Below are 15,159 nucleotides of genomic sequence, written 5' to 3' on the forward strand. Positions count from 1 at the left end.
TAGTGATTCGTCATTAAAAACTAAGTTTTATATTATACAATGATATTTCACGTTTTCATGTAATTTTACATGGCAAGTTATTGAAATCCACATTTTCAATGTTTTTGTTGATTTTAATAGTGAAGACTCTGATACAACCCATGGAGGGTACAGGAGTTCCAGATTTCGTATTTCACTGCCCAACGTTGATACCAATTTTACATAAACATGAAACCAATTTCCACTTTTATTACAACTGCAATTTACAGAACAGGGAGAGATACAATATGGAAACACGTCCTTTGGCCGAACAAGCCTATACAAACCATCAGGAACCCAAGTGAATACTAATCCAATCCAAACCCATTTTATTCTCACCACTCAACTCTCCAGATTCTACCACACATCTGCAATTAGACTAAATAATCTAACAAGCTCTATGTTTTTGGGATGTGGGAGCACTAAGAGGAAACCTATATAGACACAGATAGACCCAAAACCCAAATTCCGCATGAACATCACTGGAGGTCAGGTCTACTCACTGGAGCTTTGTGAGACAACAACTCCATTAGCTGCACTATTTTGCCACCATAGTTTCAAAAGAATGTTGTGCATTTGGTAAGAATTGGATAAGACACCTTGTGGTGAACCATCTAGCTGACATTCAGTCCAGGCCCACAGAAAAACTGTGACCACATAAATAATAAATTCCAGTTCACTAGGACACATCAGGACCAGTAAATTTTGGTGCGATTAAGCAGCTGCCCCAATTAGTCGAAGTTTCATAGAATGTTAACAAGGTATAAAAAAGACAAACTGCCATATAACTGAGTAACAAATTACATATTTAAATGAAATACAGAACAAATTAGAACACTACTAATACTACTACAGTACTATGAAACTGTGTATTGGTTCTAATAGTTATTGCCGGAGGAATTCATCTAGTTTACGCTGCTATGTTCTTTTGATTGACTGGTAAATGAACAAAATCAGTACAGACACCTAGAGCAGATAATCGATTGCCTTCAGATAATGCTTTTGCTGACTGCATCTTCCAAGATGTCATTTTCTTTGTAACAATCAGGATGATTGTTGATTCCTTCAAATTCTTCTCAGTTCCTAACTTGAAGTAGTAAAATAATTTCATTTTCATTTAGGGCCATTTCTGGCATCTCCAAGTCTGAATGCTTGAAATCGCAGTGAGCCAAACTGTTCTGAATTGCTTTACTGTTTATTGATTGCCAACTATCAATGACAAAAAATCACTACTTTTTCAACACAACACACACAGAACTGACACTATTTTAAAACTGTTCGCTCTAAGCACAGTGTAATGAGTAATGGCCATGCAATTGCACACAACTAACACTAGGTAGAAATTGTTCAGCAACAGTATTCCATTCCAATTAAGAGGGAAATAAGCAAAGGGGGTTTTCTCCATTAGTTTTAGTTACTAAAGAGTTGTTCCGAATAAGCAGCTACTCCCATTAAGCAGAATCCACTGTTTCTGGTCCTCAACCTTGCCCATTTCTTTGTGCTTCTTCTGTAGAGCTTAGACAGCACATCTTCAGACTCCTGTTTGTCATGAAATTTCTGCTTGGGAGAGACCTTGCTGATGGATGTTGACCACTTTGTGTCTTGATGCTGTGCTCACTCTTGCCATGGTGTAAGAATTGATGATTTAAAGGTTAAACTGTCACATCTGCTACACACTCACTTTTTAGTTTGGTTGTCCTTTGCCCAGCTTGATTCCTTCTACACCTGTTTCTGTTTCAGTTAATCAGTTCAATTCATTCAACTCATTATATTATTGATCATTTGCATCCTGCTTGTTGTCTTTGTTTAATCACAAACCGGCCTATATACCTATAAGGTAATCAATTTTTTATTTGAAAAGTGGTTACTGCTTAATGTTATTTACTTTAATGAAATATGACTTCATCTGAAACATTGAAATTTTTTTTGAAAATGAATTTTTGGAGATCTATAATTTGTCCTTTTCTACTGACACACCAATACAGAAGATAAAAATAAACAGATGGGGCTCGTCAGCTACGGTTGGAAGCTCATCTAGGAGAAGTAAAACACAGATCTTGAACCTCTGCTGCCTTGCAGCTATACCCATTCACAGGGAAGGCTTCAGGAATGAAGCCTCAGGAGCTGGAGTCTCTAAGGCAGTCCTATTTTGAGTTCAACGCTGACTGGCAACCCCTGTGAATCTGCTGTTGCCAAACTGCATATCATGTAAACAGCTAGGATGACTCCAACCAACGGAGAGCCTTGTACAAACGTATATATAACTCAAAAAATCCTTGGGTCTCATTGAACGGCCAGTGCAGGTATGTCACTACAAGCACTTAACAGAGATTTTTTTAAAAATTGGACTGACTGGCCAACAGACCAGAATAATCAGAAACTTGTCAAGATGTGGTTGTATCCCAGGATATAGTAAACCAGCAAATACTATCACTATGAAATATGTTCACCCATCTTTGCCGGTGAACTTAAATAAAGACAACAAAAGGGTTTGAAGACAAAGCTGACTGACAAAATGCATTTAAAAGATGGCAGATATGAAGTTAAAGACATTTAAGGAAATACTTTATAATTCCGAACAAATACATGCAGGAAGACTCTGATAATTTGTAATCTGATTTCAGAAAACATGATAGTTCAGCTTCACGCTCACCAGGTAATGTTCGTGCTCCTTTTCAACTCAGTGGGGCCCCGGTTCCTCTGTTCCCTTCTGCTTACCAAGATCCTGGCTTCTGTCCTCCTATCTTACTTTTGTCCATTCACAATCTCCCCTCTCATCAGTTGTCCTACTTCTTCTTTTCTCTTCCTATTCACCAGGGTCTTCATTCCTGTGCCAGCTCACTTCTTGTAGTCCCTGTGTTCCCTAGAAGTCATTGGCTCCAATTCCCATGTTCCTTTCTCACTCAGTGGAACTTTTCTCTCACTGGGTCCCCTTGGCTAGGCTAATCTGCTTTACTGGAAAATTTTTGATGAAATTGTCTATCGTCTACAGAAATGAATGTAAATGCGTGACTCATTATCAGAACAAATAACACTCAGTAGCTTAATAAATTTGTAGTTCAGCCTCACCAATGTCCCAAATGTGCCAAATTATAAGAGTTTTACTGCATTTTAATGAGAGGTAAAAACTCTTTAAAAATAAGTTGAAAATGAAAGACTGGCATTTCATGTACATATATAAATGGTATGTCAAAAAACTGAGAAAGGTTTAAAAAGCAACAAAGGATTACAAAAGAGAGAGAGAGCGATCAGAAGGAACAGAGATGTTGAACAAATATTTGAGATGCTTCCACAGCAGAGTTAAACAAAAACCATTTCAATAATTTTTTGTCAGGGGACAAAAGGTAGGCACTTAAATCAATTATCTGTAGAGAAAAGGCAGTGGACAAATGAAAAAGACCAAAGTGAATCTGGCTCAAACCTGACAGGTTATATATCTGTAGGATAGAACAGTGTTAGAAGTTGGGGAGAAAGTAAGGAGAAGAAAATCCAGTAAGTATAGGGTTAATGTAAATGTGTACTTAATGGTCAGACCAGACTTGCATGTTCTGTGACTATGAATGCAAGTTCGTGGACCTGATGGTCTATAGCTTAGGGATTTAAAGAAATTACTGCATTACTTTTACCTTTCAAGGCTCCCTAGGTTCTGGAAAGGTGCCATTAGATAGTCAAATATAATAACAATGGTTCTATTCACATAAGAAGGAGAGAGAAAGCAGGAACCTGTAGGCCAATTTACCAAACATCTGTTGATGGGAAAATACTGGAACCTGTTATTAAGCAAGTGGTACCAGGATGTATGGAAAACCATAAAACAATAAAGTGAAGGTAGTATGGTTTTATGATGGAAAATCTTGATTAATAAATTTAATAGAGTTCTATGATGATGTACAGCATCTGCCAGGGCACCAACACAGATCCAGTAGAGGTAGTGTACTTGGATTTCCAAAAGGCATTCATATAGAAGGACACTGCACAAGATAAGAGTTTGTGATGTTGAAAGTGATTCATTGCAATATATTGGGAATAATATACCAGCATGGATTATTTTTCCCATTAATTAGATGTTTCTGATGAATAGGTCATTTTAAATTGGCAAATTTTCTTTAGAGGAGAGCACAACAATTTTTCCTTGCAACTCCTGCATAAGTACTCTTTTGATGCAAGGCCATGGAGATTGTAGAGCTGTGAACTTCACCTTCAGTTGCAGCTACTGACTTCTGCATCTCATTCAGAGTGACTGTTAGTGTCACAGTAACCTTTCTTACATTCTTCTCCAGTTTAGAGGGACAGTCTGACCTGTGCAGTGTGGCAGTAGTTTCATACTGTTCCACTTTTTCCACAATGGACTGTACTCTCTGTGGTATGCTCAAGTGCCTTTGAGATGGTCTAATACTTCCCCAGATTTGTGCTTCTCTCCAAATTTCTCTAACTTGTCTTAAATGCTCTTTTGTCTTCCTTTTGGTTTGGTCTGTTGAAAATCTATCATACCCTTAGACCTTACAGAGAAAAAGAGTATTTATTCTTATGAATTAATTGAAAACAAGTGATTCTTGAACTTTCTACATCAACAAATTGGTTGAGTTGGTATGGTACAATTGCACCTGAGGAAAGTTAGCATACTAATTACAAAGGGAATGAACACTTCTCCAGCCTCAGAATTTCGGGTTTTAAATTTTATTTAAATTGTTGACAGATTTTAGAATTTTTCTTTTGATTTGATATGATGCACAATGTTTTGCAGATTAGCTCAAAAAATCTTACTTTAATATATTTCAAATTTGGAAAATTAGACAGTAAAATGTGAAAATAGTTGTGGATGATGAAAACTTTTTCAAGGCACGGTATGAAAACAGAGAGTGGGTTTGTTGGTTCTACAGATCATTAAGAAAGCAAATGACAGTATTCTTAATTCTGGCTTCAGCTCCCTTCCTTTGAAGTCCTGATGAAGGACCTCGGCCTGAAATATTGACAATCTATTCCCTCCATAGATGTTGCCTGACTTGCTGAGTTCCCCCAGTATTTTTTGTGTTGCTCAGTATTTTAGCATCTGCAGAATCTCGTGTCTCTGAATAGCTTTTATTGCCTGGGTCAAGAGTACAAAAGTAAGGAAATAGATGAGAGGATACCTGGATATACTTGCAATGGACCTAGTTTAGAGAAAGTTTACTGGGATGACATCTGGGATTAAAAAGGTTTATAAGGACAAGTGGGCAGGGTAGGCCTAGACTTAATTGATAATTGAAAAATGAGGGATGATCTTTTGAAGGTCATAAATAACTGTGGGGAATTGACAGGGTACAGGCTGAAAGAATATTTCACTCATATGTAACTTGCCAACCCACTAAATGTTTTTTTCAGATTTTCTGTTTTCATTTTAGATTTCCAGTGCCTATTGCTCTCTCATTTGCAGTGCTAGTTTTGAGCAGCTAGCATAATGCCTAAAATATGGGAACAATAGTGGATCCAATGTCTGTGTACAACAGCTGCAGGTCAGTCTACTTCAATTTTCTTTGCTTTGCACTGTTTTAAAATGGAAAAAAAAACAGGCACAATGAATACTTATTAAATCTCCTTGTATTTTTAACCTTAAATAATTGAGAAATGATTGCAGTCACACCTTAGAATTATCACCAATTTGCTACATGGGCACCCTTGGTTTGAGATTTTGAAATTATATGAGATCACGTGGATTGTAAAGACAGTCTCTTAAATCAACACCTCAGTTGAATTACCAGCCTGCAACCAATATTTCAATAAATCTCATTATCAATTCAATCTACCACAAGATGTTATAGCTACAGAGAGATCATTTCTTTTCTGATAGAAGAAATGAGAAAGGGAGGATGTATGTTATAATCCTATACTTTCTGAATGATTCCTTATTTTTAATTTACTCAGATAAGTGTATTAAATCAGTGAGAGAAACTGGACAGCAGCTACTGCGTACAAATTATGTGACAGTGTGATACAGCCGGTTGATAGTCAGGGAAAGTTATTGGACAATAAATCAAAAACGGATTAAAGATTTTGAAAAAATGTTTATTCCTAAATATGATCTATACTTCTCTCAATAGGTTCACTTTTCATTGTGTTAAATTAGAAAACTGGTGTTCTCATGTTATTCTCAATTAGGAGATATTAATCCAGTCTCCTACAATATCTACAATCATGACTAAAGTGTCATCAACATGCCTCAGAAGATCTGAGTACCATTTGGTGGCTATAGTAAAAAAAAAGGAAAGGACACTGAGGGCTTGGGTTGCCCATATGGCCTGATCTAGAGATTCAGGAACTACAATCAAATCAACAGTTATGTAAGGCAGCTTCAACAGCAGGATAAATGACATGGAGGACAATCCTGACTTTTGATGCTCATGTAACACAGGATATACTGATTTGTCTGTTCAACAAACACAAGATTAATTAAGATGTATGACATATTTTACAACAACCTCAATATGATATCAGTGATAGCATATGAGGCAAAACAGGAGAAATTAGATTACATGCTGATCTGGAGATTTCCATCCCACGTCTGCAGAACTCTGAGGACCAAAGGAATAGAAAGAAAAGCCATTCTGCTCAGCAAGGCACCCAATCAACTATATCATGGCTGAGGTATACTTCAACTTCATTTCTTTTTGTCTTTCAAATATCCCTTGGCACTCATTAATAATTAAAAGCCACTGATTTCAGTCCTGAAAGTTGACCCACTTTACGGACTTTTCAGAAAATGAGTTCCAAATTTTTGCTAAATGCCAACAAGCACTTTCTGATGAATTACAGATTGCTTGCATTTATAATTTAATGATGTCCTGTTTATATCAGACTTGCCATCAGGGTCCTGATAAGGTCAGACCGTGTTTACTAGCTGTCAGTTTGGAAGACAAATCTCAAAAACCTGTACATTCCAACTCAATTTTTTCACTCACTGATTTGTTGATGATGTGACTTCTCCCCCTCCGCTTTCCAATAACGATATTCTCTGCATACACTCTCAAACATTGATTAAAATGGAAATGGATGACAATTCAGAAACAAACAATATTGTATTGCCCTCCAAGGGGTGATGAACTGAATTAAATTAATATTGTATTGCCAGTAAATGAAATGGAAACCTTATCGAATCTAATCAAAGGAGCACTCTATCAATAGAAATTCTGCTCAGGAGAATAAGATACTTCTCATGAAGGTACATATAGGGAAACATCCAGGAAAATATATTAGGCATTTTTTATAATAAACAAAATGTGAAAAAGCAATAATTTATATCTCACCAAATATTTATAGTTGTAAGGTACTACAATAATATTTATAAAGACTGCTAGATGTATGTATAATTAAACACTAGAACATGTTAATAAATCATAAGTATTCAATCATGATCAAAATTTAACCAAGCACTTTTTCCTAATGAATAAATGAAAGCATCCAGCATTCCAAACGTACAGCAAGTACACCGTGCAGAATGCCATCACACAGCACACCGTACAGTATACTAGCTTTCAGCCTTTAGGAAGTTCAAAGCAATATTAAGGTACAAATTCATTAAAATAGATTGATTGCAACTGTCAAAGGCATCTGATTGGGACAGTAGATATAAATTGTACAAAGCCTTTAGTGTTACAGTGATGTAAACTGCTCACCAGCTACATTATCTATTTTCTGGCACAAATTGCCCCAAGTGCTTCAGTTGATTTACCCCAGAGACTGCAATACCACTATAAATCACAGGAACAATAATCCATAATGTTCTGCACAGGAACATTACAACCAACCTAAGTTTGTAAATTATTTAATCAAATATATGACGTTGCGAAACTTGCTAGCATGGGGAGTGTTTGAGGTTAATAATGTAGGTTTATTTAAATGAGTATTTGACAGAGAAGGAAACAGAAGGTTATACTGGAGGAAATGGGAAGACGTTCAAGTGGAGCATCAGTGATGACATGCACTGGCTGAATCACCTCTGAGTTCTATGAAATCCATGAAATCTAAATAAAATGTGGAACTTTTGAATTCGACAACACTTTGGCTACTCACCGACTGATCAGTTAGAGGAGGCAGAACAATTGTTCTTTCTACTGTGTTTACCACAATTTTCCACAGTTCCTTGAGAACACGTTTCAACACTGTCTTTTCACACACTTTGGCAAACAGTGTCAAACTGCAAAATAAAAGACAACCTACTTTAAAAAGTAACCAAGTGGAGACAGGTTTTCAATATAGAATGATATTATCGAAGATGGCCTATGTACTGAAATATTACTTAGTGTCTATTTCATTCAGGTTTGCTATTTTACAATAAAACTTCTGGGTAATTTGGCAACAGTTTGACATCCACATTTATACTGCTCTACAACAGTCTGTAGCAGGCAGGCCCTGTGATATGGGATTATTTTTCTGGTGCTATCGTAGAGATTAAACAAATGCACAATATCGTCTGCTTGACTATACTTTGAAAAAAAGCATTGTGTCTAAACTGGAATTAAGGATTATATAGATGTACATAATGCAAATAATCAATCACATTGACCTTTCTAGTCCTGAGGAAACATTACTTTTGAGAAACAACTGTATAAACTGAATAATCATACCTTGATATCTTTACCCAATTACCTCCAGACATCAGGGGCTATTTAAAAATTATTTCACAGATACTGCTTGCAGTTAATCAATTCACAAAACAGAGACTGTAAATTGGGGCATGATGATGCAATGCTGCATGAACAATTATCAATTGTGATCACTTACTCTAACTTAAATTTTAAGATGGAAATATGCACACCTAATAATGTCATAATCAATCATGAACTTGATAAGAATGAATAAGCAAGTTAAAAAAAAGTGTGTCGAATGCGGAAGCCTAGTTAAAGGAGTTCACTAAATATCGGTTCATTTCTCATTAACAGTCCAACAGATAATAACATTTCTAAAAATGGTAAAGCAACCACTTCCTAAAAATATGTACTGTGTACTGCTCCAGAAGATCTTTCTGGAGATTGTGTTATATCTTACCGTAAGTACTTCCCTTCTTACTTACTTGCCATCCAAGAAATCCATTAATGGTCCAAGCACATTATCTGCATCTTGTGCTACACTATTACGAGCAGTAGCAGGGACATTCCCAGTACCTTTGACCTGGCTTAGGATATCTCCCATCTGTTTAACACATTCATCAAGGCGAGGCTGGAAACTGTATTGTAGCAGAAGTTAAAGGTGCAGCAACTGCAGATGTTCCACAACAATTTAGAACATCTAAATATTTAATATGTTGGTGGTTCAAGTTTAAGATTGATGGAATCCTAACAACCACCAGTCACTTTACGTTAGGTCAATATGGTCAGTAATATGCATATAAAAGTGCAGGAAGGATAAATATTGAATAGTTGACTTGTGAGATGAAATCCAATGTGAATTTGACAAAAAATACTTCATGTGTTTGATAAATGTTTAATTCCAGAACTAAGGTACATTTCACAAATAAGAAAATTATAAAATGGGTGTACATGGCATATGCACCTTCTCTAAAATTTCAAACTCTCATACCTAATCTCTCTCCAACCAATCAATCCAATCTTTGTCTTAGTTTTCCTGTCTTCAGCCAATGCAATCTGTGAAAGCAATGACCCATTTCTGCTCTAGTTCTAGAGAGAATCTGATTCCACTTTGTCATCACCTGCTCACTGAAATAATCACATCAACACTGTCATTCAACAATGCTCGTAACTTATTCAAAATTTTCATTGTGAATCCTATTCTCAAGAACTTGCATATTCTTATCTTCTACATTCTATCATTCCATCTCTGCTATTCTTTTCTCCTTAAACTCCTGCAACACATGGTACCTCACAATTGTTCTCTTATCAGTAGTGATTTTCCAGTCTATATTTCAGTTTCACTATGAAAGTGCATAAACAGAAATTATAAATAGCATCAAATGTGATGAAAACTGGCTTTCACACTCTATTATCCTGCACTTCACTATCACTCCTATCAGGATCCTACTCATCAAACTCCAGCAAAGAACACCAATTCCTTTTGCTTTACTTCACAATACAATTTTTAAACACTAGGCTTTTCCTTGGCCTCTAGCTCTGCATTATTGGCTGTTCATTCAGTCAATACTTGTTTCACCCTGGTGCAAGCTCCTAAAAACCCTTCTTTAACTGACACAATGTTTTGTTTCTCTAAGCTCTGAAGTGTTTTCATCCCCATGAGGAAAATTAAAGAAGTGCATTTTAAATTGGAACACACATCCACCTTGGAGCAATGAATAAGCATTTCAAATACAATATTTATTCTATTAAGTAAATATAACAAGGATTAGTTTTCAGGAAGGCACAAACTCAAAATTTATACTTGTTCTGCCCATCACTCAAATTACACATTTTATGCCAAATAATAAATTATTAAAGTGTACAGAGGTTAAGAATCCATATTTTTGTTGACTGCAAGGGCAGCAGTCAAAGAAAATGGTGCCTGGTAGATTAGTGTAGTTTTTAAGTCATTGGGATGGCAGGGAGGGAGTTCAAATCCCATGTTGGCAGTTGGAGGATGAACAATGCTGGGATTAATCAATAATTTGGGTGCCATGGTCACGTAGCAGTTAGCATGACATTATTACAGCTCGAGGCGTTCCGGAGATCAGAGTACAATTCTGGTGGCATTCTGTAAGGAGTTTCCAATACCTCCCCATGGAATGCGTGGGTTTTCTCTGCCTCTTCCAGTTTACTCTCACAGTCCAAAGACATAATAGGTAGGTTAATATGTCATAGAAAATTGACCCGTGATTAAGCTAGGATTAATGAGGTTTATTGGGGGTTGCTGGGCAGCATGGCTTGAAGGGCCAGAAGGACCTACTCTGTGCTGTATTATTAAATAAAATAAAAAATATACAGATAGATAAACTTTAAATGCATCGTCAAATGTAACTTACCCTTTATCTTTCTTTTTAAAAGTCCAGTAATTTTTAAATTTCAAAAGGCTTCATCTCACTAGGCAAAGTTATTGAGCTAAATAATGGATGACCCGCTGGTACCCATCACTCTGCGGGAGTCCAGCGGCAATGCTCAGCCATACTGAAATTCTCCATCACTGTGCTGGGGGACGCCCCTCCCCATTACACTTCAGGAAGACCTGACATGGAGTAGCAACCCCATTCACTTGAACAGCAACTTGTGACTCAGCGGGTAAATGAAAGTTTTTTTTATTTGCAGCGTTTAAAAAAAAACTTTAAATATTTTTATTCTACAATATTCAAATAAATCTTAATATTTCATAAATGTCCAAATGTCAGAAATTTTTAGAACTGTTCCAGATCTTGACGGGAAACAAAGCTCTGTCTTCTGCCTTAATTCCATCCAAAGATGTCATGATATTTCACAAAAGCATCATAATAAGCTGCTTGAGGTCTACTCGCAACCGATGCCTTAGTATGTCTCATGAGCACAGAAATTCAACTTGTTTAACCATCCACTATACCCTGGGTAGGCAGAAGCTTAATTCAGCTTGATTTAGCCAAGTGACTTCTTGTTGGGCTGCAGCTCAAGGGAGTTAATTAATAGCTCACTAAGGCCCACATAAAAATATTAACCAGCGGCACCAACGTGGTTGAGTAAGATTCTGACCTGACCTGATACCTGCATTTTCTAGGGAAAAAGATTGCAATTTCAAGTTTTCTCTCCCTAATGGGGTCACTGAGGTCAAATGTCAGTTATAGTTGGGAATTAATTTATCAGAGCATAAACCCAAAACATGCAAGCTGTGCACGAATTAGTTGACCAATTATTTTAATCATCCATCACAAATTTAGAAGGGGGAGTTACCATTTTTGATTATGGAATAAAATTTGATCACACGGTTATATTTGCACAACAAAGGTCAGTTTTAAAAATAAACAGGTAAAGTAAGAGGAATTTAATTACTCACCTTACACCAAATACATCACTAAGCTCATCTAGAACACCGTTCAGCTTCACCTGGAGGTCCTTCAAAGTGTCAGCTGCCTCAGAATCAAGCTGTGATTTCAAAGATACATCTGATGTTCATCTTCAGTTATATCTATCATTCTTAATTATCACTACATTTTCATCTGAATAGAATCTAGGTAGCAATGATAAATCCCATTATAGAAAAGACAGTACATGCAGATTCAATTATAGCCAAGGAAACAGAAAGAAAAACAGAACAAAATGAAAAAGCAAAAATAAATGAGAATGATTATATGGACTTCTCCATCTTGCACAGCATAAGCAAATTGCTCGAGGAACTCAGCAAGTCAGGCAACATCTCTGAAGAGGAATAAGCTATCTTGCATCTCCATCTTGTACCAGCATACCTGGACCATGTACTACATAACTTCTTTAAGAGTTGAAGAGCAACATTTAGATCATTACACTTCATGAAATAAATACATTTCCACATCAATGAATAAGCACTCAATGGTTTCTGCATGAAATAACTCTAATTTTTCCCTACCACTAGCTATTTTCTCTTCCTCTCCCATATTCTCCAAAGTCTTTCCTGTATCCTTTGTACTCCAATCTCACCTCCATCTGCTCACTTTCTCTGCAAGCTCTTCTCCTCTTTGTAAATTACCACTCAATCCCTCATCATCTAACCACAACTCAATTACCTTCGCTGGACCCAACATGAGCAGAATTGATAACTACTACTTAAAATCAGGTTTTAATTTACTTTAACTCAAGTTTTCCAAAGTTATCCTCATTGCCTTTCACGAAAAAGCCCTTATATCTGCTGATTCATCCTTTTCTTAATGTGACACTTGTGCATTTAATATTTCAGTAATATCTGGGTAATATTGTAAATATATTATTAGTTTAAACATTCTATGTAAGTTTACATCATTGATTATGTGTTAAATGCAGGAAGTAAGTGAATAACATATGCCATTACACCACATCATATTTGAATGCCTCACTAAAATAAAGAAACTCTGTCCACACACATTTCAGTTCCTGCGTTTTTCTTTCATTTTTCAGGGTTACAACCATTAACAATAGTGATGAGGTAGTTATTAAAATGAATCCGAGATGACTACCAACCTGTTCAAGCACTGAGAGACCGTTTAGTTCGTGTGAAAGCAACCAAAATGAGCTCTTAACTGAAGCACAACTCAAATTTGAAAGAGCATTTGAAATCATTGTATCAATGGAAACAACAGCCAGAGACACCATTGAGTGGCAGTCAGGAATGAAAGTGATCGTGAACAAAATTGCAACAAATAAACAGAAATCTGCATGGCCAGACAAACAGTGTTACAGTTGTGGCAGGGGCTCACATACACCAAACCAATTCAAGTTTAAAGGTGGAATTTGTAAAACTGCAACAAGGCATGGCATATACAAAGAGCATGTCAGGCAGACAAAAGTATATGTCCTGCACAGGGAAGAGAAAAAGATAAAAAGTCAAATTGCAGCTTCAAAAAAAAGCACTAATATACATGCTGCTGATAAAAGCAATCTGATAATGATGAGAGTGACACAGCACTAGGTTGCCTTGAGATTTGCAATGTGAAAACTAACAAGAGCCAAGCAATATGGCTCAGCTGTTTCAGTCATTCCATAAAATTAGCTTGAATGGCATTTCAAAGATACTAAACTGAAGCCTGGAGATATCCAGCTAAGAATGTATACTGGAGAAAAGATAACTCCTGTGGAAATGACATTTGTAACAGTGTCATACAATAACCAACAAGCCATATTGTGTTTCTATGTGGTAAAAACAGGAAGGTCAACATAGAGGGATATGTTAGAGGCATGATTGGCTGAGGAGACAACTTCATTACAGATTCATCTACCATTTGCTTGCCACATCCTCTGCAATAAAGTCAACTAAGAACATAATGGATGATGCCACAGCAATTTTTAAGGATGGCATTGGAAAACTGAAACATGTCAAGGGTAAAATAGTGATAAATGAAAATGCCACACCCAAGTTTTACAAAGCCTATCCAGTTCCTTATACCATCCTTGACAAAACAGCCAGTGAGCAAGATCACACAGAGGCTGAAAGAATTCTTTCCAAAGTTGAGTGAAGCCCATGGGCACACCAGTGGTCCCAGTAGCCAAAAAGATGAGTCTGTCAGGATTTTTGGCTATTTTAAGGTAACCATTAACCCAGTGCTGAAAGTAGATTAATACCCTCTGCCCAGGATAGAGGTCATCTTTCAGGAGGGAAACACTTCAGCAAAGAGGACTTTGTTGAGGCCTACCTACAGATGGAGATGGAAGAAGAGTCCAAAGTGTTTCTCACAATAAACACTCACAAAGGGCTTCAATAGGCTTATGTCTGGAATAGCATCTGTACCAGGGTGCTGCAAGGCTGCATTCAGTTTTACTTTGAAGACATCATTATTCCTGTGAGGATGACAAGAAACATCTCCAAAATCTCAAGACGGTGCTAAAAAGATTAGAAGATTATGGACTCAGAGCGCAACACAACAAGTGTGAATTCTTTAAACCAAGCATCACTTACTGTGGTCACACTATTGACACACAAGGATTACACAAGTGTGCTGAGAAGATTAAAGCAGAGGCCAAAGGAAATGTCAGAGTTGTGGTCCTTTTTATGGTTTGTCAATTACCACAGGTTCCTGCCAAACCTGGCAACTGTGCTTCACTCCTTAAACTCATTACTGCAGATCAGGAAGAAAAGGCAATGCACAAAGCAATGTGAGGTGGCTTTCCAAAAGACAAAGGAAATGGGAATGTCAGACACTGTATTCACACGATTATTCACATTGTCCAGTGAAACTTGCCTGTCAGGCCTCACCTCATGGTATAGGTTAAGTCATGTCAGATATCATGAGTGATGGAAGTGAAAGCCCCAAAGTCTTTGCACCACCGTCCCTTACCGCTGCAGAGAAAACATTACACACATTGACAGAGAACCCTTGAATTTGGGTGCAGTGTAAAACATTTCAATTAGTATCTCTGTATGGGAGAGAGTTGACCCTCATTACCATCATCAACCACTGACGTCTCAAAAATGTACAAAAGAGGACACTCCTTTTGATATATTCTCCCTAATGCAAATCCGAAGTCTCCCTATTATAGCAGAGATATTCCAAAAATAAACCAGAGAAGACCCCACACTATCTCAGGTCTACATGGC

The 15,159-nt window shown here is 36.9% G+C and overlaps 1 protein-coding gene across 3 annotated transcripts in view; it reads right to left on the reverse strand.

Moving 5' to 3' along the window:
* The window catches only part of LOC132404887 (protein unc-13 homolog B-like), a 439,816-nt gene that overhangs the window by 37,448 nt on the left and 387,209 nt on the right, over window positions 1-15,159 (reverse strand). For all 3 annotated transcript variants that reach the window (XM_059989454.1, XM_059989453.1, XM_059989452.1), the window contains exons 31-33: window positions 11,953-12,041; window positions 9,065-9,217; window positions 8,065-8,188 (exon numbers count right to left, since the gene is read on the reverse strand). In XM_059989454.1, coding sequence (XP_059845437.1) covers window positions 8,065-8,188; window positions 9,065-9,217; window positions 11,953-12,041 — 366 coding nt within the window. The remainder of the gene's footprint in view (window positions 1-8,064; window positions 8,189-9,064; window positions 9,218-11,952; window positions 12,042-15,159) is intronic.

Source organism: Hypanus sabinus, chromosome 14 (assembly GCF_030144855.1).
Source record: "Hypanus sabinus isolate sHypSab1 chromosome 14, sHypSab1.hap1, whole genome shotgun sequence".
In the NCBI taxonomy this organism is placed as follows: Eukaryota; Metazoa; Chordata; class Chondrichthyes; order Myliobatiformes; family Dasyatidae; genus Hypanus; species Hypanus sabinus.